The 27648-nt window shown below is 49.7% G+C and overlaps 5 protein-coding genes across 6 annotated transcripts; 3 read left to right on the forward strand and 2 right to left on the reverse strand.

Annotated features, from left to right (window-relative positions):
• The first annotated feature begins 171 nt into the window (after nt 1–171).
• On the forward strand, nt 172–4580 carry Mettl1 (methyltransferase 1, tRNA methylguanosine). The gene is made up of 7 exons (XM_048360667.1): nt 172–363; nt 520–669; nt 1875–2038; nt 2883–3067; nt 3156–3269; nt 3416–3517; nt 3636–4580. Exons 1-7 carry the CDS (start codon nt 356–358, stop codon nt 3789–3791), a joined length of 879 nt encoding a protein of 292 aa, XP_048216624.1. The 5' UTR covers nt 172–355; the 3' UTR covers nt 3792–4580.
• Nucleotides 4581–5076: 496 nt separating this feature from the next.
• On the forward strand, nt 5077–10510 carry LOC125362044 (25-hydroxyvitamin D-1 alpha hydroxylase, mitochondrial). The gene is made up of 9 exons (XM_048360705.1): nt 5077–5927; nt 6535–6725; nt 7259–7461; nt 7540–7740; nt 7835–8007; nt 8215–8387; nt 8563–8641; nt 9070–9267; nt 9594–10510. The coding sequence occupies exons 1-9, from the start codon at nt 5733–5735 to the stop codon at nt 9705–9707; spliced, it is 1527 nt and encodes a 508-aa protein (XP_048216662.1). The 5' UTR covers nt 5077–5732; the 3' UTR covers nt 9708–10510.
• A 3430-nt stretch (nt 10511–13940) lies between these two features.
• On the reverse strand, nt 13941–18983 carry Marchf9 (membrane associated ring-CH-type finger 9). The gene is made up of 4 exons (XM_048360716.1): nt 18173–18983; nt 16998–17153; nt 15939–16131; nt 13941–15671 (listed from the first exon to the last, which is right to left on the reverse strand). The coding sequence occupies exons 1-4, from the start codon at nt 18527–18529 to the stop codon at nt 15337–15339; spliced, it is 1041 nt and encodes a 346-aa protein (XP_048216673.1). The 5' UTR covers nt 18530–18983; the 3' UTR covers nt 13941–15336.
• A 2638-nt stretch (nt 18984–21621) lies between these two features.
• On the forward strand, nt 21622–25815 carry Cdk4 (cyclin dependent kinase 4). Its single transcript, XM_048360728.1, has 8 exons — nt 21622–21823; nt 22247–22481; nt 22629–22764; nt 22869–23036; nt 23287–23396; nt 23879–23929; nt 24062–24197; nt 24430–25815. Exons 2-8 carry the CDS (start codon nt 22264–22266, stop codon nt 24520–24522), a joined length of 912 nt encoding a protein of 303 aa, XP_048216685.1. The 5' UTR covers nt 21622–21823; nt 22247–22263; the 3' UTR covers nt 24523–25815.
• Tspan31 (tetraspanin 31) lies at nt 24993–27637 on the reverse strand. Of its 2 annotated transcripts, none has more exons than XM_048360732.1 (6): nt 27432–27637; nt 26762–26929; nt 26445–26525; nt 26003–26134; nt 25667–25780; nt 24993–25575 (listed from the first exon to the last, which is right to left on the reverse strand). In XM_048360732.1, exons 1-6 carry the CDS (start codon nt 27492–27494, stop codon nt 25501–25503), a joined length of 633 nt encoding a protein of 210 aa, XP_048216689.1. In that variant the 5' UTR covers nt 27495–27637; the 3' UTR covers nt 24993–25500. The 2 variants fall into 2 exon arrangements, with proteins under 2 accessions (XP_048216689.1, XP_048216697.1); XM_048360740.1 differs by lacking the exon at nt 27432–27637 and adding an exon at nt 27264–27300.
• Between the last annotated feature and the right edge of the window lie 11 nt (nt 27638–27648).

Genomic DNA, 27648 nt, shown 5'->3' on the forward strand with positions numbered 1-27648 from the left:
GCGTACGAAGTGGGTGCTGCCGGCGGTCCGAGTTAACTCCAGACACCGAGCCCCACCCCTCGCCCCCCCCACCCCCAAGCTTGCCCTCCTTTCTCCAGTTTAGACTTCCTGGAGGAGGACGAGGAGCTGCCCACCTGCCCGGCCCCCAGCGCACCCACCCACAACAGGACACGTCGTACCTAACCGGCCAGACCTGGAAGACTTGCTCTGGAAACCAGACCGAGAGAAAGGGTGCTTGATGTTACCCCAAGTCCTTCTCACCTGTGGGGTGCACAGGTGCCTGCGTGTGCAACTACAGCATGGTGACCCAGATGAGGGCAGAGAAAGCTAAGAGGCTGGGATCCTGGGTCAGGCAATGCCGGCCTTCTTAAAAACAACAACAACAACAACAACAACAAACAACTAGCGGTGTGGGAGGCCCCCGCGCGCGCCCGCTCCCCTTCACGGGTCTCGCAGCCCACCTTAGCCTGGGGTCTTTAAGGGGAGGGGCTTTGCTCACAGCTTTATCTACGTCATCAACTTGCGCCGCCGGCCCCGTCTCCACGTGGGTTCTCTGGAAACTCGGAAGAAATCCGGCGTCATGGCGGGAGCCGAGGCCCCGCAGCCTCAGAAGCGCTACTACAGGCAACGCGCTCATTCCAACCCCATGGCGGACCATACCCTGCGCTAGTGAGCGAGTGGGGCAGGGGGCGGGGGGGGGCAGGGGGGAGGACTATGCTGCGGCGGGAGGGAGGACTGCGGGAAGGGGGCGGGAAGGCTCGGCTGGGTGACGTCAGCGGGGAGGGGTCGGGTCCCGGAGTTGGCCAGCTGGAAGTGGGGGAGTGGGCGTAGTGTTCTAGCCTAAAAGTCTGGGTTAGGGGTGCTATGTCCGCGAAAAGAGAAAAGTTTTCCGAAACTTGAATGAAGAAACAGATTGTTGTCTCCATTTTTCGATTTGGTTTGGTAGGTCTAATAAAAAGACAAACATAGGGCTGGGAATGTGGCTTAGCTAGAGTGCTTGCCTTGCATGCATGAAGCCCTGGGTTCAAATTCCTGAGCACCACATAAACAGAAAAGGCCATAAGGTGCTGTGGTTCAAGAGGTAGAGTGCTAGCCTTGAGCAAAAAGAAGCCAGGGACAGCTCCCAAGCCCTGAGTCGAAGCCCCAGGACTGGCAAAAAAAGTAACAAAATAAGAAAGAATATTAAACAACAACAACAAAAAAAGACAAACATAAATATCAGGCGCAGGTGGCTGACGACTGTAATCCTAGTTACTGTAGCGGCTGAGATCGCGATTTGAAGCCAGCCTGGGCAGGAAAGTCTGTGAGACTCCAGTTAACCCTCCAAAAAAGCTGGAAGTGGAGCTGTGGCTCAAGTGATAGAGCACTAGCCTTGAGCAAAAAATCTCTGGGAGAGTGCCCAGGCCCTGAGTTCAAGCCCCCCAGAAAGGACACACACACGACAACCACATACCCAAAAGCTGCCCATTCCCTACCCAATCCTCTCATCCTCTACCTACAGATGGCACTTTAAAAAGAGGGGGAAGGGGATTGTAGTGGCTTAGGCAGACAGTCTTTGGGAGGGGAACCGGTACCCCAGAAAGAAGAACTACCTGGCCAGGGTCACATAAACTTATTAATGGAGACTGGCAGGTCATTAATCATGGGCCATATGATGTGTCTGTGATTCACACTAGAAGTTAGGGGGTTTTCCATCATGTCTCCTAGAGGCAGGACACAGGACTCACTGTTGCAGAATTTATGGGGGAAAAAAAACCCTGCTCCCATCTGCTTCCCACACTCACCCACCCACCCACACATAAGCAGCAGCACTTCTGGAATGGTATGACCAATGTGCCTTCTTACATTCTGTGTTTTGTTTTTTTTTCCAATAGCCCTGTGAAGCCAGAGGAGATGGACTGGTCTGAGCTATACCCAGAGTTCTTTGCTCCACCTACTCAAAATCAGAGCCACGATGACCCAAAGGATAAGAAAGATGAGAGAACTGAGGCCCAAGTGGAGTTTGCAGACATAGGCTGTGGCTATGGTGGCCTGTTAGGTAACACTCTAGCTCTTTGTCTAGGGTACCAAGAAGCATAGGTTCTGCTATCTCAGCAGGTTTGGTGGAGCCATAGTGACCTTCCTCTTTGTTCCAGACACTGGTGACATCAGTGTGGAAAGCCTCTAGCTACCCTCTACTATGGATCTATAACCTTTGCCCTGAAGAAGGGAGGAGGCTGCCTCAAATGCCTTTTAAAACCTGGGTTGTCCTGTCTGGCTCTAGTCCCTCTATGAGCCATTTTTCTTGTCCTGTGCTGGGTCAGTGAATAGGTCAGCACAAGCGTCAGAGATTAGTCCCTGTGGCCAGTGATCCTGAACTGTCTCGGGGATTCCACTGTCTCCTCTCCCTTAGTCCCCTCCCTCATCAGAACACATTCTTTCTGCTCCATTCTTGTGTTTTAGGGTCCCTTTTGTATTGGCTGTGTTGTCCCAGGTCTGCATGGCAAGTCACTTCCCCCATTTTACACCTCTCCATATAGCTAACAGCCTGACAGAAAGGAAGAACATGTTGGTTAGGGGACGGGGGAAACAACCTTGATTTAAATTCTAGCTCTTTGTATTTTTATGGTCTTGAGCATTTCTAACCATCAATTTCCTCTTCTTTACCACAGATTAAATGAGGATTAAATGAGACCATTAAAGCAATCACAAATTGACTCAGTCTTAGATTTTTCCACTTCAGTTCTGGGGAGAGTTTTTGTAGCCTGCCTCCTTCCCAGCAGAGAAATTTCTGTATAGGTATCTGACTTTGGTAGTTGGAAATTGAGGCTTTCTTTCCTGTATTGACCCTTTCCACTTCATTTAAGTCTGAGATTAATGATCCCATTTCTATTTGTGCCCAGTGGAATTGTCGCCATTGTTCCCAGACACCCTGATTCTGGGTCTTGAAATTCGCGTGAAGGTCTCAGACTACGTACAAGACCGAATTCGAGCCCTACGTGCAGCTCCTGGAGGTGGCTTCCAGAACATTGCCTGTCTCCGTAGTAATGCCATGAAACACCTTCCTAATTTCTTCCGAAAGGGCCAGGTAGGGAGTGGCCCTGGTTGAAAAGGCTGGTAGGTGGAAGATGGAGTTCAGTTACTCACAACTCTGTTGGTGCATGTCTGTCTCACAGCTGACAAAGATGTTCTTCCTCTTCCCTGACCCACATTTCAAGCGGACAAAGCACAAGTGGCGAATCATCAGTCCCACACTGCTGGCAGAATATGCCTACGTGCTAAGAGTTGGGGTGAGCTGGGAAGGAGGATGGGCTTACCCCAGGGGCTCTTCACAAGTAGTAACCATGGGTACATTTAGGCATTTGTACCCTCCCTCCATCATCTCACTGCTCAGTTGCACATGCAGCCCTTGTCTAGGATCATTTTGCTTATATAGGGGCTGGTATATACCATAACCGATGTGCTGGAGCTCCACCACTGGATGTGCACCCATTTTGAGGGACACCCCCTGTTTGAGCGTGTGCCTCTGGAGGAACTGGTAAGTAGAAGGTGTAAAGGAAATTGCAAAGACACAGGTCCTTTCCAGAGTGGTCCTATATTCTTTGAGCCCAAAATGAAAAGTGGGCAAAGACAGATTGGACCCTTCCTTCTTCCAGAGTGAAGACCCCATTGTGAAACATCTAGGCACTTCAACTGAGGAAGGAAAGAAAGTTCTACGCAATGGAGGAGAGAATTTCCCAGCCATCTTCCGAAGAATACAGGATCCCACTCTGCTAGCAGTGACCCCCAGTCCCACCCTGCCTAATCACTGACTGTTTGCCCTGCTTTAGTTGGGCCATTTTCCAGGGACTGGAAAAAAGATCAAGCCTCCCCACCCTCCAGGTCTTCCCAACTGACACTATAGCTAGAAGGCTGTATCTCTAAAAAGTTGGGGTGCTACCTAGTTCATACCTGCCCTATCTTCTCTTACTTTCTTGTCTCCTCACTGCCAGCACAGAGCAAAAGAAGCTTACCAAGAAGGCCAAAGGACTTTGGATCAGAGGGGATCTTTGGAAGGGTGTGAGGTCATGCTCTCCCTTAGTACTCCCTTCACGTGTGGGGTTTCTCCTCAGCTGGCTTGAGGAATGCAATGCCCCACCATCTAAACTGTCTGCTTGGCTCAAATCACTGCCTACTTGTGTTTACTTTGCAGTCCTGGGGATAATGTGTGTGCATGCACGTGCTCATGATGTTATTTCTCAGGAAAGGCTGGGATGTGTGTCACGTGCCTCCTCCCATCCTCTCCTGCCTAAGACTTGACCTGGGCAATCTGTACTCCGTTTATTGTTGCTGGCTCTGGAGAGTCCTTGGGAAGGGAGAGGTCTAGAGTCTGGTAGGAGTAGGGAGAGGAATGAGGGCTATGAAGCAGAGAGCTAAACCAGAGAGTTCTGAAGCTGAAAGTAAAAAAGGGCAACTCCCCTGAAAGCCACCCAGAGGCAACTGGGTCAGCTAGAGATTAACAACATGTACTTAGCCCTTGTTCCATCTGATGGTCCTGAAAGAATCTCAGAAGTTCCCTACTTAAAAGCTATTTCAAGGCTGAGAATATGGCTTAGTGGTAAAGTGCTCACCTTGTTTACATGAAGCCCTGGGTTCGATTCCTCGGCACCACATATATAGAAAAAGCCGAAAGTGGCGCTGTGGCTCAAGTGGTAGAGTGCTAGCCTTGAGCAGAAAGAAGCCAGGGACAGTGCTCAGGCCCTGAGTTCAAGCCCCAGGACTGGCAAAAAACAAAAACAAAACAAAAAAGCTATTTAGGAGCAGGGATTGTGGTCTAGTGGTAGAGTGCTTTCCTAGCATGCATAAAGCCCTGGGTTTGATTCCTCAGCACCACATACACAGAAAAAGCCAGAAATGGTGCAGTGGCTCAAGTGGTAAAGTACTAGCCTTGAGCAAAAAGAAGCCAGAGACAGTACTCAAGCCTTGAGTTCAAGCCCCAGGACTTGAAAAAAAAAAAAAAAAAACAAACTTTCAATTCTGTTTCTCAAGACCCAAATCCTACTGCTGGAAGGAGGGGGCTTATGGACCTAAAAGATACCTTCCCCCCCCCCCAAAAAAAGATTAAAGTACCTGGAGCCAGTTTCAACCCGTTAATCTACATACCACCTGCCCTGTATGTATGTATGTAGAGGAAAGATGTGGCTAGTACAGGAAAATTCTCACATGCAAAGAAAATATAATGCAGCAAGCCAAAAAAAGACCCCATTGTGGGGCATCTAGGCACTTCAACTGAGGAAAGAAAGATCTATGCTACGGAGAAAAGAATTTCCCAGGGAGACCATGCCTCTACCTATTTCTCTAGCTGGAGGAGTTGGAGGATGCAGAGTTCCTGAGGATGATCCTGAAGGGGCTTGACTCCCTTGGAAAAAGGAGCACACTGACTCCTGTAATCCATATTACGTAACCTTTCCTAGGAAGAAACAGACCTTTAGGCTGCTGAACTAAGACACAAGGCAGAAGAAACTTAAGACCTCCCCTCCTATGAAGGTCATTGTAACATGAGTCCCCAAAGAGCCACGGAGTCAGCTCCTGCCCTGCCTACCATTTGTAAGTGCTGATTTCTAGCACGGACTACTCAGGGAAAGGGATTGGCTGAGGACCTGGAGAAGGGGGCGTCACCACCTCTCTGACCAAGGATTAAATAGGGGTTCTGGCAAGTAGGCAAGATGCTCTGGGAAACCACTCTTTCCTGGGCTCCTTGAACCCTACCTACCATGACACAAACTCTGAAGCTTGCCTCCAGGGTGTTTCATCGAATGCACTGGCCTCCCATGCTGGCCACCTCTCTGGGTTCCCGAGGCTCCGACTCAGCACCTGGCAGTTTGGCAGACATCCCAGGGCCCTCCACACCTACCTTCCTGGCTGAACTTTTCTGCAAAAGGGGGCTGTCCAAGCTACATGAGCTGCAGGTAGGAGGGCACATTGTTCCAGCTCCTGGGACTGAGAGATGAGGGAACTGCTTTTAATGGTAGAAATGACAGACTAGTGCCAAGTGAGTGAGTGTAGGAAGGAAGAGCAATGAGAATGGATGCCCATGGATTATGGAAAAGGCATGTTGAGGCTAGGGGAGATGGCTGGCCCAGCTGGCACAAGGTCTCAGCAAAGGGATGTGCTCTGTGCCCTCCAGCCTCTTCTGGAGACCTTGCTGGTCCAGGACAAGTGCCCTGGGGGTAGCCCGCGATTACATAGTGCACTTTTGACTTAAAGCTATGTGCTACTTTTCATTTGCTGAGAACTCGTCCTTAGTTGGACAGTCCAAGGGGACGGGGGGCAGGAACCTTTAGGGATTTCTCTGTGTTCAACCCAGATGACCAATGAGAAGTCCTGAATGCATGCTTTCTGCAAAGCTGAGCCTTCTGCCCATCCCACTCGAAACTTTCATGCGCTGGGAGAAAGAGCAATTGGCAGCCTCAGCCGCTGGCCATACATTAGAAAAGCACTGGAAAGCATTTTCACAAATCATGCCGGGAGTCCCCAGCCAGAGTACCCAAGTATCCGCTCCATGGATTCTCCCAGGTGCAGGGCGCCGCTCGCTTCGGCCCCATTTGGCTGGCCAGCTTCGGGACATTGCGCACGGTGTACGTGGCTGACCCTGCCCTCATCGAGCAGCTGCTGCGCCAGGAGGGGTCTCGGCCGGAGCGCTGTGGCTTCTCATCCTGGACTGAGCACCGTCGCCGCCACCACCGTGCTTGTGGACTGCTCACCGCGTGAGTCCTCTCTGCCCCCCCCCCCCCCACCAAAGTTCCTAGCTGTCTCCGCAGCCCTCACCTGCCAGGAATCGAGGCACCGTCTTATTTCGTAGCTCTGCAGGGAAGGTGGTGATTTCTCCCAAACGTCTTGGCATTGGGTTGTCCACACTTTTCCATCCTAACTCGGGTCGAGTCCCCTACTCACCCCCTTATCCTGGGAACTCTGAGGAGCCGGAGGAATGGATGTGGGCAAGGTACTAGAATCCAGATCGAATGTCAGATCCTGTGACTCAGGTTATTGGGAACCCAGTCCCTCCCTTACCCTCACCTCATCCCCACCCCCGCAGGAAATAAGTACTACGGAGGAAGGAAGATGGGCACAGAGAGGGGCAGGTTTCTGTACCCCAAGGGAGCAGATCCAATACTTCTAGTCAGCCCAGCCAAGACTAAGTCCTGTGTAATACACACACACACACACACACACACACACACACACACACACACACACACACACACCCCTCCCTGAGACACCCTCTCGGTACCTCCCGCAGGGAAGGCGAAGAATGGCAAAGGCTGCGCAGTCTCCTGGCCCCTCTCCTCCTCCGTCCTCAAGCGGCTGCTGGCTATGCGGGGACCCTCAGCAACGTGGTCCGTGACCTTGTAGGACGATTGAGGCGACAGCGGGGACGCGGCACCGGTCCGCCCGCCCTGGTGCGGGACGTCGCGGGAGAGTTTTACAAGTTTGGCCTGGAAGGTGAGTACCAAGGCAGGGGCGGGCCTTGGGCGCAGCAGCCCGCCTCTCCCCGGGTCTGATGCGCCCCCTCCCGACCAGGCATAGCCGCCGTGCTGCTGGGTTCGCGCCTGGGCTGCCTGGAGGATGAAGTACCTGCAGACACGGAGACCTTCATCCGCGCAGTGGGCTCTGTGTTTGTGTCCACGCTGTTGACCATGGCCATGCCCAGCTGGCTGCATCACCTTGTGCCTGGACCCTGGGCCCGTCTCTGCAGAGACTGGGACCAGATGTTTGCCTTTGGTAAGGCACAGAGTGGGGTGAGAATTAAGGGGAGGGGGTGCTTGTGTGAAGCTGCTCAGCGGGTAGTGAGACTTTCATGTCTCCTCTGATGCAGCCCAGCAGCACGTGGAGAGGCGAGAGGCTGAGGTAGCCATGAGGAATCAGGGCAAGCCGGCCAAAGACAGGCTGTCTGGGTCTCATCTGACACATTTCCTTTTTGGGGAGAAACTGCCAACCCAGTCTATCGTGGGGAATGTGACAGAGCTGCTGCTAGCTGGAGTGGACACGGTAAGATTCCCCTCCATGCTGTGCACTCCACTTGCAGCGTATAGCCTTCTTGGTCTCTGGGGCCATTTTCCTCGTTCTGGAAACCTACTGTAGTCATGAACACCAGTTTGGCCTTAGCACCTGCTTGGCTCCAGACTGGCCCATGTTCTGGCTTCTCTACCAGGTCCCCATGCCTACCCTCTTAGCTGCTTTCACTTGTCCACGCAGGTGTCCAACACGCTCTCCTGGGCTCTGTACGAGCTCTCCCGACACCCTGAAGTCCAGTCAGCGCTCTACACTGAGATCACAGCCGCCCTGGGCCCTGGCTTCTGTGCTCATCTGGAAGCCACCGCTCTGTCCAAGCTACCTCTATTGAAGGCTGTGGTCAAGGAAGTGCTAAGGTAAGGAGGGACTAGAGAAAAGTCAGGGAAGTAGATGGAAGTAAGGAGCAGAAAGAGAGAAAATTTGTACTCCTAGCCAAACATGGAAAACAGGCATTTGGAAGGTGAGGAGGAGGAGGAGGGTCATCTGCTCCAACCTCACCTTGCTGTCTCTGTCTCTTGCTTTGCAACTTAGATTGTACCCTGTGGTACCTGGAAATTCCCGTGTGCCAGACAAAGATATTCACGTGGGAGGTTATATTATCCCCAAAAAGGTGAGTAAAGCCTATGCGCTCCTATTGCTCAGCCATCTCCGTCTTGGGCCCCAGGCCTGTTCTCCAACACTCCCCAAACCCTTCCAGTCCTCCTTGATCCAAATTTTTGGACCTAAATGTAATTGGACAGCAGAGAAATGACTCTGAAAGCAACCCCAGAAAACTTGCCTGTAGCCAGAACCATGACCTGCCTTTGCCCTAATCCAAAGATTCTCTTCTTCAAATCCATCCAGCATTCTGGCACCCAAATTTAAAAGTTTGTGTTTTTTGTCTTATTTTGCTTTGTTTTCAAGACAGGGGCTTGCAGTGGACCCTAGATGGCTTTAAATTCACTATCCTCCTGCCTCCATCTCCAAGTGCTGGGATTGTAGGCATGAGCTACCATGCCCTGCTACTAAACTGATAACTATGTATTTCTCCTTCACCAGACGCTGGTATCTTTATGTCATTATGCCACTTCAAGGGACCCTGTTCAGTTTCCAGAGCCAAATTCTTTCTGTCCAGCTCGCTGGATGGGAGAAGGCCCAGCCCCCCACCCATTTGCATCTCTTCCCTTTGGCTTTGGCAAACGAAGCTGCATAGGGAGACGTCTGGCAGAGCTTGAGCTGCAAATGGCATTGGCCCAGGTGAGTAATCTAGATCTTATACCTCAGACCAGAAGACTCAAGCCCTCTAAATCTGTATGTCCCTATCCTCTGACAAGCAGAGGAAAACATATATGATCCAACATACCTAATAGACCTTAGAAGTATGTAATCCCATTATAGGTCTGACATGTAAAGCAAGAGAATTGGGACTTTTTCCCTTCCATAATCCTTACCCTTACTAACCCATAAGTCTATTATGCATGGATACTACCCCCCACATATGCTATTGTAACTCTAAAAATGCTCTTTACCAATCAATCTCACCATTATAGATCCCCACAGCTATAACCTTCTGCCTTTTCCAGATCTTGACACATTTTGAGGTGCTGCCTGAGCCAGGTGCTCCCCCAATCAGACCTATGACACGCACTGTCCTGGTACCTGAAAGAAGCATCAATCTACAGTTTGTGGACAGATAGTCCTGTGAAAGGAAGCTGTCATCATCACCTCTCATCTCAGGGCTTTATTAGCTGCAAGACCATTAGATACACCTTCCCCCTGAGACCTGTCTATCTGAAAAAACTGGATAGAAAAACTATAGCAAAGTGCAGGAAGCAGCCCTGACCCATATGGGAAAGTATGCACTTGTTCGGACTTACAGATTCAGAGAGAACCATGCTGCCTTCACCTGCTCAGTACTTCTGTCATACCTTCAAGGATCCAACTCAGATTTGAATGCATCCTTCAAGGGCCATTCAGATGCCAACTAATAATGCTGGCTGGCCTGAGCAATGATTCTGTCATGGCAACTGTGATGCTTCCACAGTGTTTATTGATGCTGGCTAAGCACTTATCACGGCATGACCTAGGTAATTGTGCAGCTGGTCTGCCCCCAGTTCTGCCTTGTAAGCGTGTAAGCTCTTGGAGAGGAAAGATAAGGCCTATTTCATCTATTTTTTTTTTCTGAGACAAGGTCTCACTATGAAGCCCTGCCTGGCCTTGAACTCTTGATCCTCCTGCCTCACCTCTGATAGCTTTACAGGCATATGCCACTATACTTGAGCCTATTGGAACTTTCATTCCACTAGAACTTTATATATGAGATTCTTATACACATTTTCAGACTGCATCTGGACCATGTGGCAGAAAGGATGGGCAGCTTACAATGCTCCTCCTCCCCTATCCTTCATCTTGTTCCATGGTGAATATGCCTGGCTTAGGATGGGTGCGTGTGTGTGTGTGTGTGTGTGTGTGTACAAGCACATGTGTTCGCAAACTAGTACTGGGATTTGAACTCAAGGCCTTGAGCTCTTGTTTGGCTTTTTGGCTCACAGCTAGATGTACTACAGCCATGGCACCACTTCCAGCTTTCTGGTGGTTAACTGGAGATAAGAATCTTGCTGATTTACCTGCCAGGGCTGGCTGCGATCTATGCCTATCCTCAAATCTTAGCCTCCTGGGTAGCTAAGACTATAGGCATGAGCTACTGGTGCTAGCTTTTTTTTTTTCTGGCTTATTATTTTTTTTTTAAAAAAAACAATTCTTCTTGGCTGACCATGACCATACTTTGTTTTTTCTTTTTTGCCAGTCCTGGGCCTTGAACTCAACGGCTGAGCACTGTCCCTGGCTTCTTTTTGCTCAAGGCTAGCATTCTACCACTTAAGCCACAGCGCCGCTTCTGGCCGTTTTCTATATATGTGGTGCTGAGGAATCTAACCCAGGGCTTCATGTATACAAAGCAAGCACTCTTGCCACTAGACCATATTCCCAGCCCTTGACTTCTGTATTTTTTATATTGAAATTTTAGAATATTCATAAAATTTGACATTAAAAAAATAAGTATTTCTTCCTTGACTTTTGTCTCTACTTTTCTCCTGTTCTCATCAAGAGCCTTACCCCATCCCATCTCCCACCTTGACTTCTCAGATCCTGGGTGGCTCCTATAATAACAGGAGGTCTGGATGCCTGGGAGAGTGGTTTGTGACAGACCCAGACTTGTTTCTGTCTGTAGCAGGATCAGTGAAGTCTACCCTGGTTTCCTGAAAGAGATCAAGAGGGTGGTGGTGAAAAGTGGATAGGTTCACTAAGTTGTAAAATGGGTTGAGGACGCAGGGATTTGTCGAGATGGGCAGTGGTGTCTGACTGTTTGGTAAGAGACATGCTTTAGGAATTTGAATTTCTAGGGCTGGAGGCCACTGTGCCCTTTCCAGAAAACTTACAGGAATATGGGCAGGAAAGTAGAGTAAGACGGGATGAAAAACAGAGTATGAGGGTGGCCAGGACCCCCCGGGCATCAGGGCAGGGAAGTAAACAGAAGGAGGCTCGTTTTCCCTGAGTCAGAAATCTTTGCCCCTTACCAAATGATAGACACAGTACCCCCCTTGTGATTTGTACAGATTAACTGATCTTCCATTCAAATAAATCTTTCAGCACTACACAGCTCCCTCTGTATTCCAGATTATCACCCCCATGTCAAGACTTGCATCTTTCCCCGTCCCAGTTCCAATTAGCTGGGTGTAGCTATTTCATTTTACACTTTCTCCTCCACACCACCTCTGCCCCATCCTAGACATGACTCCATGACCAATGAAACTCTATTATCCATCAGGTTCTTTGTGGGAGAGCAAATAAAGTGGTAGGATGCTAGCCCTAGCAAAAAATAAAAACAAAAAATTGCTGGGCACTGGTGGCTCATACCTATAATACTAACTACTCAGGAGGCTGAGATCTGAGGATCACGGTAAAGTCAGCCTGGGCAGGAAAGTCCACAAGACTCATATCTTGTTTACCACCAGAATACTAGCAGTGGTGCTGTGACTCAAAGTGGAAGAGTACTAGCTTTGAGCAAAAGAGCACTCAGGGACAGTGGCCAGGGTTCAAGCTCTACAACCAGAAAAACAACAACAACTACTACTACAAGTCTGCAGAGCAATAGAGGCACACACCTATAATCCTAGCTATTTAGGAAGCTGAGATCTGAGAATTGCAGTTCAAAGCCAGCCAGCGCAGCAGTCTGTGAGACTCTTCTCCAATTAAGCACCAAAAAGCTGGAAATACAGCTGGGGCTCAAGTGGAAGAGTACCAGCCTTGAGCAAAAAAAAGCTAATGACAGCACCCAGGCCCTGAGTTCAAATCCTTGTACTGTCACATACATACAAAAAAAAATGATACCTATAACCTTCCTTCCAGCACCATGGACAGAAGGGCAAGGCATGAGCAAAGCCTTGTGTAGAGACCAAGGGCTTCGTGTATTTACTGCTCTAATACAACTGTACTATCTTCACCTCTACTCCACTACCACCATGCTCACCTTGAATCTACATGGGCTGACTTTTAGCAGATTTGCACTTTAAGGGAAAATGAAACTCAGCTTTCTGTTAGATCCATTCCTTTGGAATCAGTAAGGATTCTATGCACCCACACTTTCCAGAAGGCAAACAAATGCTCACATGAGGAGGGCAATGTGCTATGACCCCTTTTCTGGAGTGAGGATCTCTGTAAATTAAAAAAAGTGAAGACTGTTCTGATGGCTGTCCCTAACCCCCATCCCAAGCCCTCTTCTAGTGCTGAAGGAAAGGGTAAAGCACTGTCTCACTGGTTTGGCTTCAGGATAAGTGTATCTATGTTCTTGAATATGTCTAAGCGATCATAAGAAACCATAAGTGACAGTCCAGACTTGGTAGAGAAACCCCATGTGTATTTTATATACCTGATTCCTATCTGCCAGTATAGGTATTCATATAGGTATTCATGGTCATTTTGATTTGATGCCTCCCATATGTCTTCCCAGGTAGGAAGTATACAGGACTATGTCTCTGGTGAAGCAGTTTCTCACTGGGAAGATACAGGGCTCCACTTCAGTCCCTTCTCCACTCTGATACTCTCAGATCCAGAAGTGCTATTGCCTCTACATTTTAAGGTAAATCACAACTCAGTCAACTTTGGTTCCTATACCCCCAAGCAAAACTTGATGCCAGCACCATGGACAGCAGCCAAGACCCTTTGGGAAAGAAGAGAAGCCTTTAGGAAACAAGCATCTTCCCCAAATCATCCCAAAGGAGAAGGCAGAGCAGAACCTTTCCTAAGAGAAGGACCAGTAGTAGTAGTTGTTGTTGTTTTAAAAAAAGACCTTTGGCTCCACCTTGGGTAATGTATGAAAGAATTATTATTATTATTGTCCAAGACCAGGACTCAAACTTAGTATCTAACCCCTGCTTTCACTCATAGACTAGTGCTCTGCAACCTGAGCCATGCCTCCAACCCCAAAGGAATTATTTTGATTGTTCACTTACAAAATGATCCATTAAGCTGAATGGACACTTGTGGCTTTGGCCTGTAACCTTAGCTACTCAGGAGACTGAGTTCTGAGGATTACAGTTTGAAGCCAGCCCAGGCAGTGAAATCTATGGCTAACTAACCAACAAAAAGTCAGAAGTGGAGCTGCAGCTCAAATGACGGAGTGCTAGCCTGGAGTGAAAATGTTCAGAGACAGTGCCTTGGCCTGAAGTTCAAGGCCTTGGCACATGTGCATATGTACACACATACACACACATGCACAAAAAGACACTATTATCCCCAGGCCTCAAGAGGAAGGGACAAGAATACGAGCTGACTCCCTCCCCCCTTTTTTTTCAGTACTGGGGATTGAACTCAGTAATTCATGCTTGCTAGGCAAATGCTTTAATACTGATCTACACTCTCAGCCCTCAGATCCACATTTTAACCCAGTTCTATCCACATTCAAGCAATTCAAGTCTTTTGTCTATAAACAACCACCCTTAAAGCTGCTTCCCTGAAGAATACCTTTCACTTAAAACCTCTAGCTGAGCACACCAGGATCAGACCTGAGAGCCTGAACTGCCATAGAAATAGCTCAAATTGGGGTCAGATTCACAACTTTAGGGGAGAGTTCCTCTCCATGTCACTCCACAAGTCCATATTCACTTCACACTATTTTTCTGGGTGAACACAGTACGTAGGAAGGACTAGTAAAACTCAGACACTCTCCAAACCAAGATACATAGAAACAGCCTTCCCAAATACCCCAATGTTCAGAGGGTAAAAGGAGTTTTCATTCCTAACAAATACCACCATCCTCCACATTTACAATATCTATTTCCCCTCATATTTCCATATCTATTATACTATTCAACATAAGATTCTCAGGTTCTGGGCAAGACTTGATGAAAAACACATTTTGGAGTTTGTTATACCAACTACTGTTTGAAATAAATGGACCATCAGTTAGTCTAGAACTCTTTTTATGCCATTATCAGATTTCCTTGCAATGGCGTCCAACCTGTCCTTCATTATCCTCGCTCTAACTCTATGAGGTAGACAGGAAAAACATAGGCTGAGAGATACTTTTTCTTTTTTCTAAATCATACAGCTTACAGGTGGCAGGCCCAATCCTCCAGATTCCTCTGAGCACCGCCACCTAGCAGCCAATGTGAATTATTCACCAGCAAGTGGGAGTCACGCCTTCCACTCAGAACCCGCTGCTACATTTGGGATTTGCAACCTGCACAGAAACCTTCCCACACCTCCCAGCCCTTCAGAAAAGCCCCAGATGAGAAAGGAGTCTCCATGTGCATATAAATGATTCTTTATGCCCTTCCCCCATGCAATGGGGGATGGAGCAGGGGGAAGTCCCCCGCCCTCATGCAGGGAACGGGAGGTCAATGTATACTTGTCTTATTGCCAGATGCCCTATGGCCATGGGGTGGGGAATGGGGGTCTACAGCCCCTTTCTTCTGGCATTGGTCCCCCTTTGCCAAGTCATTGTGGTAGAGCCAGGGGGCTGGAGGCCCTAGGAGCTGAGGTAAAGACGGTTCTCTCCAGGAAGAAAAGATGATCTCTCCACCTGCACACTGGCTGTCTCAGGATGAGTGAGAGGAGTTGTCAATGAGGGCTGGAATGTCATCCAGGTGTCTACCCAGTAGGCAGTAGAGGCCAGACAATGTTTCCAGCTTGAGGCTGCCCATTGAGGTTCTCAGTGGTGAGGGTACTTAGGCCCCAAACACTTTGCCCAGGTGGTACCTCCAGCAGCCATGAGAGCTCATCTCTGGCTGATGCATTGACTCAAGATCCCTGCTCCTGGAGTCCAGATCAGACTGTGGTGACCCTCATGACAACCTCTCGGCCAGAATGAGAGCTGGTACGGGCATCTGGTGGCCGCAGCTGTCCAAGGAGGTGCAGGATTGTGTAACCACAGCGCTGAGGCAAGAGCGTCCGCATGCGCTGGGCAGCAGGGGGACGGCTGGTAGCCCCAGCAGGGGGGCCCGTCCGTGAGGTCCTGGGGCCTGGCTTTCCTGCTGTCCCTCCCCCTGCATCTCCTCCTATGTCCTTTGTCTTGTCATAATTTAAGACCTTCCACTGCTGGTTTACTGCCTGCCAGCGCTTGAAGATGCGGTAGACAGATGAACCTTCATGGACGATGAGGCCTGAGGAAGAAGAATAAGATATCCATGGTTATCTGCTGTTCAGACCTAGGCAAGAGGTATAAAGGCATGCATTTCTGCAGGGTGAGAAGATACAGCTGCAAAGGACTCAGGAGAAGCAGGGAAGGGAGAGGTACCAGAGGCACCAGGATAGCCCCCACAGGCCCCCAGTGGCAGAACACCTGGCAATAAAACTGAAAAGAAGGGCAGGGAAGTTAGTAAGTGGGAGTTAGTATGCTAAGCATATAAGGAGGGCAGAAATGCCTTTACCTATGCAGACAACATCCATGAAGCCATACATGCCATAGCAGATCTGAAAGAGCAGATCCTGCCGTTGCCACTTGGCTGAAGGGCTGAGTGAGGACCAGATGAGCCAGGAGATGCTGGCGACAAGGAAGAGCGAACCCAGAACTATGGCAGCAATCTGGACCTTCTCGATGACAGTCAGGGAGATGGCCTGCCACTGTGTAGGAGAAAAAGCTCCAAAAAGTCAGGGAAAGGGATGGAGAACTGGTAATATGCACCCTGAACAAGAGGAGGCTCCTACCTAGGCACTGGTGGCTCACACTTGTAATCCTAGTTACTCAGAAGCCTGAGATCTGAAGATCATATTTTGAAGCCAGTCCAGGCATGAAAAGTTGTGAGATTCTTCTTCTCCAATTAACCACCAAAAAGCTACTTGTGGAGCTGTGATTCAAGTGGTAGAGCACCAGCCATGAAAATGCTAAGGGACAGTGCCCAGGTTCTCAGTTCAAGCCCTAGTACATGAACAATAAAAAGGCTCTAGGCTACTATAAATGCTTAAGACATGATTAACATCTGTCTTCTCTGTGCCTTGCTTAATCTAAAATGTGGCACCTGTCTGTCTTATTTTAGAAAGGCAAGTTTGGGTGGTGCTGTTCTGAAGCCAAAAGATCCAGGCTTGTCGTCCAATTCTTAACTCTATCACTGGCTGAGTAACCTTTGGCAATTTTCAAAACCTCTTTGTGAAACAGTGTCCTAGTCTGCAAAATGGGCATAATAATGGTATCCAACTAATAAAATTATTATGAAAGTTAAAAGCTAATATATACCAAATCTTGGCATACAGAAAATACTGTGTGAACACTATCATTATTATCATCTGTGTCATCTCAGTGCCTAGTATGGGGCCTAGAATTTTTAATGGCATCAATCAATGTCTTTGTAACTAAATGAAGGGGGAGATTTATAGACTGAAAATTGCTATAATACAGTCAGAGGTGTGGCTTTGGGAAAATTGTGAGATACAATAGGCTCCCTGAAGGAATATCTTCTTCACCCTTCCGGAGACCTCTCCTTGCACCTTACCTGCAGGGGGTTCTTGGTGCTGATGGCCAGGACTTGGTACTTGAAGTAGCAGAGTTCACAGCTCCAGGAGCCCCTCTCACTGATCCAGCGGATGAGGCAAGGCTGGTGTGTGCATCGCACTGAGCCATCACAGCGGCAGGGGCTCAGGAGCTCCCCCTGGAGGAAAAGTGGGGAGAAACCCTATTAGCCATCACCACCTGGACCTCAGCATCAGGTCATATTCCCACTTAAAAAAACAAAAACAACAAAAACAAAAACCTTCAGACCTTTCACCGAAAACAAAGCAAAAGACATAGGTTTCAGTAGAAAAGAAGTTATTAGAGTTCAAGGGAAACTTCCCGTTCCAGAGATGAAGTCTTAGACTGAGGTTGGAAAGACTGTTCTCCTAGGATTTGGAAAGGATGGTCTTCCTCTCCAAACTTCCCAAAGGGAAGAGCTCTTCGTAGGATCTGGAGGGAGAGGAGGGTCAGAGCATCTGACTATACCTTCCTACCTCCATACCATAATGGCACTAAGTACAGTACTTCACTAATCTGATGAAGACTGGGATCACTGTTGTCGATTCAATAAAAAATAAATAAATAAATAAATAAATAAATGGGAGATATACTGGGGATGTTCCCTTCTAGCAAAGAATCGTTTCTCACTACACAGAGCTATCATCTGGCACTGTCCCGCGACATCCCTGCTTACACAATTTAACAAAGAAGGATCTTTGGAATGAGGTGGAAAGTTGCAGAATAGGCAGTGAAAAGTGTCCTCTCCCCCTCTCGGCCCCAGGAAGCCAGGTGAGGCAGGGTGATGGCTGGGCCCCTCCCCTCTAGGTGAGAACGTTCGGAGAGAAAAGGTCCCCTCCGCCTGGGGTGAGGCGGGTAGGAGAACTGCTGTCCCCGAGAGCCGGTGAGAGGAGATCTGAGCCTTCCCAGGATAAAGCCCCACCCTTACCTGGAAACCCCTCAACACCCCTCCCCCTGCAACCCTAACACGTTTCGGGAGTCCCCAGCCAGCCTTCCAACCTCACTCCAAGCATTCCTTCCCCCGGCCCAGGGTCCCGGGTCTGCCCAGCATCCTCAGACCCCGCCCCCCGGCTCGCGGTCTCCGCGGGCGCCCCAGGTGCGCGCCCTCACCCCGCCCGGCCCCGCCCGGCCCCGCCCCTCCAGGTGCCCGGGCCTGACCTGCTCCGGGCCCTGGAAGCAGATCCGGCACTGGGGGGTTCGGAGCCCGCTGTCCAGGCTGCTACTGAGTGACAGGGCGTCCAGCGCGCCCGGGGGCGGCGGCGGCGGCGCGGGCGGCGGCGGGGGTCCGGCCCGCGGCTCCTTGTCGCCGGCCAGGCCCCGGACCCGCGGCTCTGACCCGTAGTACTCCTCCTCGTCGCCGTCGCCGTCCCGGCTGGAGCAGCCGGCGAAGGGCGCCCAGCCGCAGCCGCCTCCCCCGCCCCCCCGGGGCTGCGGCTCGGCCCGGGGCCGCCCCCCGCCCGTCAGCACCAGCAGCTTCAGCTCGTTCAGGAACATGCGGAGCCGGGACTTGAGCATCGTCCGGGCGCCGGGGGGCGGGGGGCGGCGTGCGAGGGGGGCTGTCGGGCGGCGGGGGGGAGGGGCGAGGACAAGGCCGGGAAGGGGGCGCGCGCTGGGGAGCCGAGCCCAGCCGGGGTCTTCGGGGCCTGAAGGCGCCGTTCACGGCTGCCACCGCCGGGATTCCGGCACGCGCGGAGCCGAGAGGGCAGGCGGTCCGGGGGCAGCACGGTGGTCAGCCATGGCCAGGGCAGGGGGCGGGTAGGGGAGGTTCAGGGTGCCGCGCCCCGCGGGTCCGGGTCTGGAGCGGGCCGGGCCCCGGGGGTTACGCGCCCAGGTCCTCCAGCGGCGGGGCCGCCCCCCATCGCTGTCCTCCCGGCCCCAGTCCCGTTCCGGCTCCCGGATCCGGCTTGCCTCGGCCCGTGCGCTCGGCGGTGGCAAATGGCGGCTCCTTCCGGCGGCGGCGGCGGCGGCGACCCCCCCGGAGCGGCGGGCGGGCGGGGCGGGCGGGGCGGGAGCCGGGGAGCCGGTGAGGGATGGAGGGAGGGGCGGGGCGGGGAGGGGGAGAGGAGGAGAAGGGGCCGCGGCTGCGCATCCCCGCCCTGCCCGGCTAGAGCAGGTGTCCCCAGGGGCGGGGCGAGTGTGCGAGCTCCGGGAGGGTGGAGGGAGAGGAGTGGCCAAGGGAGGGGAGTGTGCAGTCGAGTAGAAGAATAGGTGTGTGAGGCGGGGGGGGGGGGGGGGTGTAGAGGGAGGGGGGAAGCATAAAGGGTTGAGGCTGGAAGGTGAGTGGTCAAAGGATGCAGGTGGGAGGGGGGAGAAGCTTGTGCAAAAATGGGGCTGTGCAAAGGAAGAACTGTACAGTAGTAGTCCGAGGTGTGAGGGATGCACTTAAGCAGGAAACATGTCTACACAAAAGACTGTACAATGTGCCATGTGTGGGACTGGAAGAGTGGTGAGTGTGTAAGGAATGGAATCGGAGGGCGTGAGAAACAGCGTTTGATGAAAAATATGTGGAAGGTAAGGGAAATAGGAGTGCTAAGGGGATGGGAGTGGCTTTCCTAGTATGCTCCTGCCCTCACCTCTACTACTCTGAAGCGAACACCCCCCCCCCATACCTGCAGGTCTTTGTTGTTTTTAATACGGGCCTTGACCCTGAGAGCTACTGCTACCCCACCCATCACATTCTTTTTTCTTTTTCACACTTCCATCTTCCCTGTCATTCCCATTTCAAAGCTGTGGGAAAAGGGAGTCCAGGGAAACCCATTGGGTCATACACATTGGAAAAGAATTAATTAGTAAAAGAGTAATTAACAAGGGGGGGGGGAAGAGCCAGAGACTGCCGAATTAAGGCTCTTCAATAGAAGTGAGAGAACAATGTTTTTATGAAGCAATGGGAGTGTTTGGGATGGACAAATGAAAGATTCGGAGAAAAGGGGGCTGGGACTCAAGCAGACAAAGAGGATGGCTCCTGTTGGACTGACAGTGAGCTGCAGTGAGTGGGCTTCTGTGGAAGGTGAAGGTGAAGCTCAAGTGGAGACTACTAGTGTAGGAAGGGAGTTTGACAAGCTCAGGCAGCTTTCCAGAAGGCTTGCAAACCTATGAGACCTAGCAGAGGAGCCAATGAAACACCTCTGCAGCCCCATAGCCGGCGCCGACTTGGAGGTTTTTTCATACTAGTCTCCAGGGGCTCCAAACTACAAGCATCAAAATAAATTTTTTTAAAGGAAAAGAATAGATATATTTCTTCCATTTTGCACTGACTGATTTGTATGAATCTTCAAGTCTGAACTCTTATATTCTCAGATAATTAAGAATAGAAATGAAGGTGAAAGGAGTGACAAACAGCATAATAAAATGGCTTCGTATTTTAGAGTCTGGGGATTAGGCTTTATATTTTAGAGTTGGAGGCTAAGCACATACAAGGCCCTAGGCTCAAATTTTAAATGGGAAAAATTTTTGAATGGTTTCAGATTTTTAGACAATTGCTTGCAATGGAAAAGTGATCCCTTCTATACCTCTAAAGGATTGGGACAGATAATAAAAAAAAGTTGGAATCAGTAAGACAAGCCAAAGAAAGGGCTGCCTTTCTACCTAGGTTTCTATGAGCAAATGCTGTTTGGAACTAAATGTGCTAGGCAGGAATAAGGGCTAAGAAATCAATGGAGAAAAAGAAGAAATGGGACAGCAAAAAGGAATCGTAGGTTTTACAGAGAAGCACAAGACATTCTCATGCAGTGTAGTGGTCTGAAGTGGAGTTTACTTCCTTGCACATGCTCATTCCTATATCTGTCTATCTGCCCATATATGATTACACTTATACACATAACACAGAGTCACAGAATCCTGGTGTTGGGAAAATCTTCTAGGTCATATATTCCTGTCCCTCTTCATCAATAATTTCTCAGTATCTGCTTAAACACTACCAGAGAATCTGGGCATTGGAAAGAAGGAAGAGCATTTATCTTGCCTGCTGGATTTCTGTATTAACGTCCTTCCATCTGTCTTTTAGTCCTAGTTTTGCCTTTAGATAGGCATTGTATACTCCCTATAAGACCATACTGTAGGGCTACATTATATAGCTTTATTACTACTTCAAAAGCCTAGTGGCTGAGACACCAAAACAAAAACATCACACACAAACTGAAAGCTCTCGGTAAATTTTTGTTGAATGAACGAGTAAAACAAAGACCCAAACAAGAATATGTTTTCCCGTGAAGATGGAGCGAAAAGACAGCATCACCTCTGGTACTCAGATCCTCTACCCGAGCCCCCTCCCACATAGAGACACTGGGAGAGATGCGCTGGGTCCGGGTCCTCAGCCCTGAGTTGGGAATCTGGGTGGCCCAGGTTGCCATGGCACCGCTTTGGGCTCCACCCTCCCCCGCCCCCCCCCGCCCTCCCTCAACAGGCCGATACGGCAATCAGTCACGTGCCTCGCTTCGTAACCACACCTCTGCTCCTCAGAGCAATGTCAAGCAATCACGTGTGATAGCAACAGGTCACGTGGTCGCCGCCTCCCCGCCCCTTTTCCTTTCACCGACCCCCTCCCAGCCGAACTGCCTCAACCGCCCCTTTGCGCATGGGTAGAGGTCACGTGTCCCGAACGTCCGGTGTCCGCCCCGCCCTCCCGGTTTCCGCGCGCCTCTTTGGCAGCTGGTCACATGGTGAGGGTGGGGGTGAGGGGGCCTCTCTAGTTTGCGGCCTGTGTCTATGGTCTGGCCGGTGGCGTCCAGCTGTCCCGGACCCTGCTCAGGTGTATGGCGCCCCAGGAACCGGTTCCGGGGCTCCGATAACGGGCCGGGCCAGGCGTGCGGTAAGTGGAGCCCCTTCCCAGGACTCGGGACTAGTCTCCGATCCCCGCGGCTCCCCACGCGTGCGCCTCCCAGGCTAGTTATGGTTGGGTCGCCCATGGGCGGGAAGTGGGGTCTTTGTGCCCCACTTTGTGTGGGAGATGTGACTTTAGGGCCTGAGGTGTAGACTCTTTGATGCAAAGCTGTGTGGTCTTTGTGCCCAGTGCGATGTCCCCTAAGAAAAAGAAGCATCACGTGGCTGGGAGGGTTGGTGGCAGAGTCATTGTGTTATCTGAGGGGCGGGTCCCCGGAAGTTTGGGGAGGGGATGCGATGTTGGGCATGGTGTCTTTGTGCTGTTTTCTGAGGGAGTCACTCTGTTGCTGCAGGCACATACCATCCTAACTCTGGACGGAAATTTTGGTAGTAAAAATCTTTGTGATTATAGAGTCGCTCCTGCACCAAGAATGGCTACTTCTCGATACGAGCCCGTGGCTGAAATTGGCGTCGGTGCCTACGGGACGGTGTACAAGGCCCGTGATCCTCACAGTGGCCACTTTGTGGCCCTCAAGAGTGTGAGAGTCCCCAATGGAGGAGGCGCTGGAGGAGGTCTTCCTATCAGCACAGTTCGTGAGGTGGCCTTACTGAGGCGGCTGGAGGCTTTTGAGCACCCCAATGTTGTCCGGTGAGAAAGACAAAGGGAGTGAGATAAAGGAGGTGGGGAAAGCCTGTAAGTGCGGTGAGATGGTCAGGAGAGAAGTGGGCACCCGAGAAAACATGGGAGATCTTGTTAAAGGGAATTAGCCAGCAAGTAACCATTTACTCTGTCCAGGCTTATGGATGTCTGTGCTACTTCCCGAACTGACCGAGAAATCAAGGTTACCCTAGTGTTTGAACATATAGACCAAGACCTAAGGACATATCTGGACAAGGCACCTCCACCAGGCTTACCAGTGGAGACCATCAAGGTAAGTAGGGTGGGTAGATCTTGAGAGGTAGATTGGGAACAACTTGTTAGGATTTTGAGTGTGGTATGTATTTTAAATTAATACGTACCTCCCTTACAAAACAGGATCTGATGCGCCAGTTTCTAAGAGGTCTGGATTTCCTTCATGCCAATTGCATCGTCCACCGAGACCTAAAGCCTGAGAACATTCTGGTGACCAGTGGTGGAACAGTCAAACTGGCTGACTTTGGCCTGGCCAGAATCTACAGCTATCAGATGGCCCTTACTCCTGTGGTGAGTTAGAAAGATGAAAGCCAGGGGCTGGGAATGTGGCTTATCGGTAGAGTGCTTAACATGGATCAAGTCCTAGGTTCAATGCCTCAGCACCACATACACAGAAAAAAAAAAAAAGAAAGATGAAAACCAAAATGGGTTGTGGTAGGGGGTAGAGAGTGATTTCTCATAGCAGTTGAGAAGTCCTGTGCTTCAATTGTGACTCATAGGCACCAGGAGAGGGTTCATCCACTTTTCCTCTTCCCTTTAGGTTGTTACACTTTGGTACCGTGCTCCTGAAGTTCTTCTTCAGTCTACTTATGCAACACCTGTGGACATGTGGAGTGTTGGCTGTATCTTTGCAGAGATGTTTCGTCGAAAGTATGGGACTCAAAGCCCAAAGCCAGGGCTGGGAGTATGGCCTAGTGGCAAGAGTGCTTGTCTCATATACATGAAGCCCTAGGTTCGATTCCCCAGCACCACATATATAGAAAACGGCCAGAAGTGGCGCTGTGGCTTAAGTGGCAGAGGCTAACCTTGAGCAAAATGAAGCCACGGACAGTGCTCAGGCCCTGAGTCCAAGCCCTAGGACTGGCAAAAAAAAAAAAAAAAAAAAAGCCCAAAGCCATCTATAATTCCCCAAGTATTTATTTTTGTGGTGCTGGGGACTCAGCCTAGGTGCATGCTATAGCCCCAGCCTCCCTGCCTATTCTTTTTGGAATACTATTGGCCTATAACCAGAAGCTCTAGAATATTAGAAACTACATATCCTTTTATACACCTTATTGTTTTAAGCCCCTAGGTAAGTAGCCATTCCACTACCTTCTGGAAAAGAACTTTACTTTGTTTCCTTTTTCACCTAGGCCTCTCTTCTGTGGGAACTCTGAAGCTGACCAACTGGGCAAAATCTTTGAGTAAGTATCTAAAGAGGAAGAAAGATATTTACCATTTTCAGTCCTATTTCTGCTAAGCCCTGGATGGCCACTGGCTCAGCCTCTAGGGGTGAGTGCTAGAGGACCCTCCTGACCAGAGTTCTGCCCTTACAGTCTAATTGGGCTGCCCCCAGAGGATGACTGGCCACGAGATGTTTCTCTACCCCGAGGAGCCTTTTCTCCCAGAGGGCCTCGCCCAGTGCAGTCGGTGGTGCCAGAGATGGAAGAATCTGGAGCACATTTGCTGCTGGTACTGGTGGGGCCTGTGCTGAATAGGGTTGAGAAAGGGGATCATACGTAACAGTCCAGACCATTGTGGTTCATGAAACCTGGCTGTAGATGGGGCTACAGTTACGAATTGGTTCTCTGAGGACGAGCCACAGTGTGAAGTGCAGAAAATAGAGCCTGTTCTTGTGTATGTTGAGGGTGAACAAGAAGTCTTTTTCCTTCCATGGTTTTCTGACCTCTCCCTCTCCTTTTAGGAAATGCTGACTTTTAACCCACACAAGCGAATATCTGCCTTCCGAGCCCTGCAGCATTCTTATCTACATAAGGAAGAAGGTGATCCAGAATGAACAGTGGAGAGCTCTCATTTACCAAACCCTTCTGGACACTTGAGCAGAGAGAATGCCACAGAGAAGCCAAGACCTCGCCCTTCCTGTGAAGCTGTGAAAATTCCTCCAGCTTTTTACAGAGAATACTTGGTTGCCTTAATGACATTCCCCACCCACCATTCCTCCTTTTGAGGTTTATTCCCCCCCCCTTTCCATTTCTCTACACTAAGGGGTATATCTTCTCCCTTCTCCCTAACTTGATATGAGACCTTTTTTTATATAGAAAACAAGACAAAAGAAATATGGTCTTTTTTTTTTTTTAATGTTTCTCTGGTTGGCTTTGCCTTTGGGAGATTTGGCCAACTGTTTACCAAAAGGAACTTCGCTGCATAATCCTAAAGACTTTCCTTAAATTATACAGGGCCTAGGCAGGCAGTGGAGTCCCTTGACTGGTGAAGATTAGAAAGGAACTTTCAAGCAGCTTCTTTGAATATGGAGTTAAAATGGCTTTTATTTTTATATTCACTGAACCTCCTCACACAGGGTCCTGCCTATGGCAAGAGTTCTTAGTGGGTCTGGTAATGTAGCTCAGAGGTACAGCACATAACCTAGCATGTGTAAGGTCCTGGGTTCAGTACCCAACAAATTACCTCCTCTTCAGAAAAGAAAAAATTGTGGTTGGTTTCTTCCTAGTCTTCTTGATTTTTACCAGGCTAATGTATTTAGCATGTAAGAGTGTAGAGGGTAAACAGCAATGAATGACTCCGCCCTGACCCCCATCTGTGCACTCCCAAGCTCCACTTGGAGTGGGAGATAACTTTTCATTCTCTTCCCTATAGCCTTGCTCCCATCAAAATATGCCAGGGCATAAAGCCTAGCCATTGAGTTTGGGGCGTTTGCAAAGGGCTTTGCCTTCTCAAAAAGAGTTCCAGACCCTAGGCTTTGACAGGGAGGAATAAAAGGCTGAGAGCAGGAAAAAAGTCAGAAGGGTTCAAAGTCTCATAGAAAGGCACTGGGGTTGGCTCGAGGATCCTTCTGATTCCGAAATCTCATTGCTAGCCAGACTCCAAGAATCTATAGGAAGAAAGGCAGAGAGATGATCAGTTTTGAACCTAGGGGTTAACACTTAATGAAGGCTATACATGAGTGAACTGAAGAATATTACCTCTGTAAAGCTAAAGAAGAGTCCAACACCCCCTAGGATTTTCAGGGCTTCATCTGAATGCTTCAGAAACTTCTCTCCACACATCTGACAGGGAGAGCCTCTGCTCTTACACATCTGAGGGTTAAAAATGTGTATGGAATATAATGTTACTAAGGAATTACTAGTATTCTATAGGCTGAAGTCTCATTTGGTTAAATCCCCAGTGTTTGTACCTATCTTGCCCAGCCCCAATTCAAGAAAGCTACTAAAGAGGCAATAACATTCATCTTATATTTGCTAGTCTGGGAATTGTGCTTACCTAGTTTAATACCTTTTGTCCCCTACCCCCTAACTCACTGCATTGCAAGAAGTGTCATCCTGTTGGTACAGTGCTGTAAGGTTGAACAAGCCACAACAGTCAAAGCTTCTTTCCAATTCATGCCGTGTATTGTTGCTCATGACCCACCAAGAAGCATTGATGACATCTGTCTAAGGGATACAGACAGATGTAAATTATTATCCTTCCATCCTCATCTCACTTTAAGTACTTTAATTTCCCATTGTGGCAATGGCAGTCAATATTCCCCAGAAACCTGAAAGTATATCACAATGTTAAATATCTGCTTTCTTAGGTTCTTTAAAGAATTGTCATAGAGAATTAGCCATACATCTCAGAGGAAGCAAATGGTTCAAGTCTGGAAGTAGTGGACCTAAGTATGATGGGATAATAAGAGGAAGGAGTTAAAAAAAAAAAAAGGGGAGGGGAGGGGGGAATAAATACTTCAAAGGGTATCTCTACCTGTTTGCTTCGGTTAATTGCCAGACATGAACAAGAGATTCCAAACTGAAAGATGAAGACCAAACCAAGGATGATCATGTACTGAGAGGAAGTTAAGGAAAAAGGATCTAGACTCTTTTGTTCAATTTAAAATAATCCTCTGGTCCCACTAGAGTTTTGTCAAGCTGAAAGCAAAATCATTACGGTTTATTTTTGTTGAATAGGGCAAGACAAAGCCCCAAGATTCCTGAGGTCCTCTACCCATTCTAATGTATTCCTCTGCCAAGTGTCCCCAGGATCTAGAATTTCCCAGGGTCCATAGCTTTAAATTAGGATACAAAAAATAGCAGGACTTGGTGGTGGTTGACAGCTCCTACCAATCCTGCCACAGCGATGAGGAGAAGGAAGACTCCCACAGCGATGACTCCTCCAATGATGTGGATGCTGGACACAAGACCCAGGCCCTTACCCCAAGCAGCCACTCCAATGAGCAATAAGCCCACCAGCTACAGGAAACAAAAGAGGACACATCTCAAAGAATTCTAGCGCACTACACAGCAAAACTCTTTACAAAAGGGACTGGAGTAATAGGATAAGCGTTGTATATAAATGGGGGAGTAAGGAGGCTATCCTAGACACTTCCCAAAAAGAGGTCAGAAAGGGATGAGGATGGGGGTAGGGAGGAAGGGGCGATAGTCCCTAGTATATAAGCGAAACCATTAACGTCGGCCTCTGTCTCTATTTTGGGAAGAAATTGGATCACAAAAGTGAGGAATGAGAGTTTATAATCACAGCCTTCAGGTCCTGCCTCCCCACCCCCAGACGAGCTCCCCAAATCACCGGAAGTCTCCCCACTCCCACGGACGTCCCCAGGAATCCCCCCTTAGCCGGAAGTTCCTGGGAATCTTGCCGGAAACCCCTATACAGCCCTCTCCCCGCCGGAAGTCCCCTGGAGATTCGCCCCGTTCGCCTTTCCACCTCTAGCTTCCCCCACCTCCAAAACCTCACCATGTAGACCACGTTGAGAGCGCACAGCGCATTCTTCGAGCAGGCAAAACCGCCGCAAACCATCTCCCCAGCTCTGAGGACCTAAGTGGTCCCAAGGACTTAGTGGGGAGGGCTTCGGGGACAGTCTTCTAGGACCCCCACGATAGCTTCTGTCTCTTTAAATTGAAGCCAGCCAAACCAAGTCTCTGCGCCTGCACCGTCCCACCCCTGCCTTTGG

The sequence above is a fragment of the Perognathus longimembris genome, chromosome 1 (genome assembly GCF_023159225.1).
Source record: "Perognathus longimembris pacificus isolate PPM17 chromosome 1, ASM2315922v1, whole genome shotgun sequence".
Taxonomy (NCBI): Eukaryota; Metazoa; Chordata; class Mammalia; order Rodentia; family Heteromyidae; genus Perognathus; species Perognathus longimembris.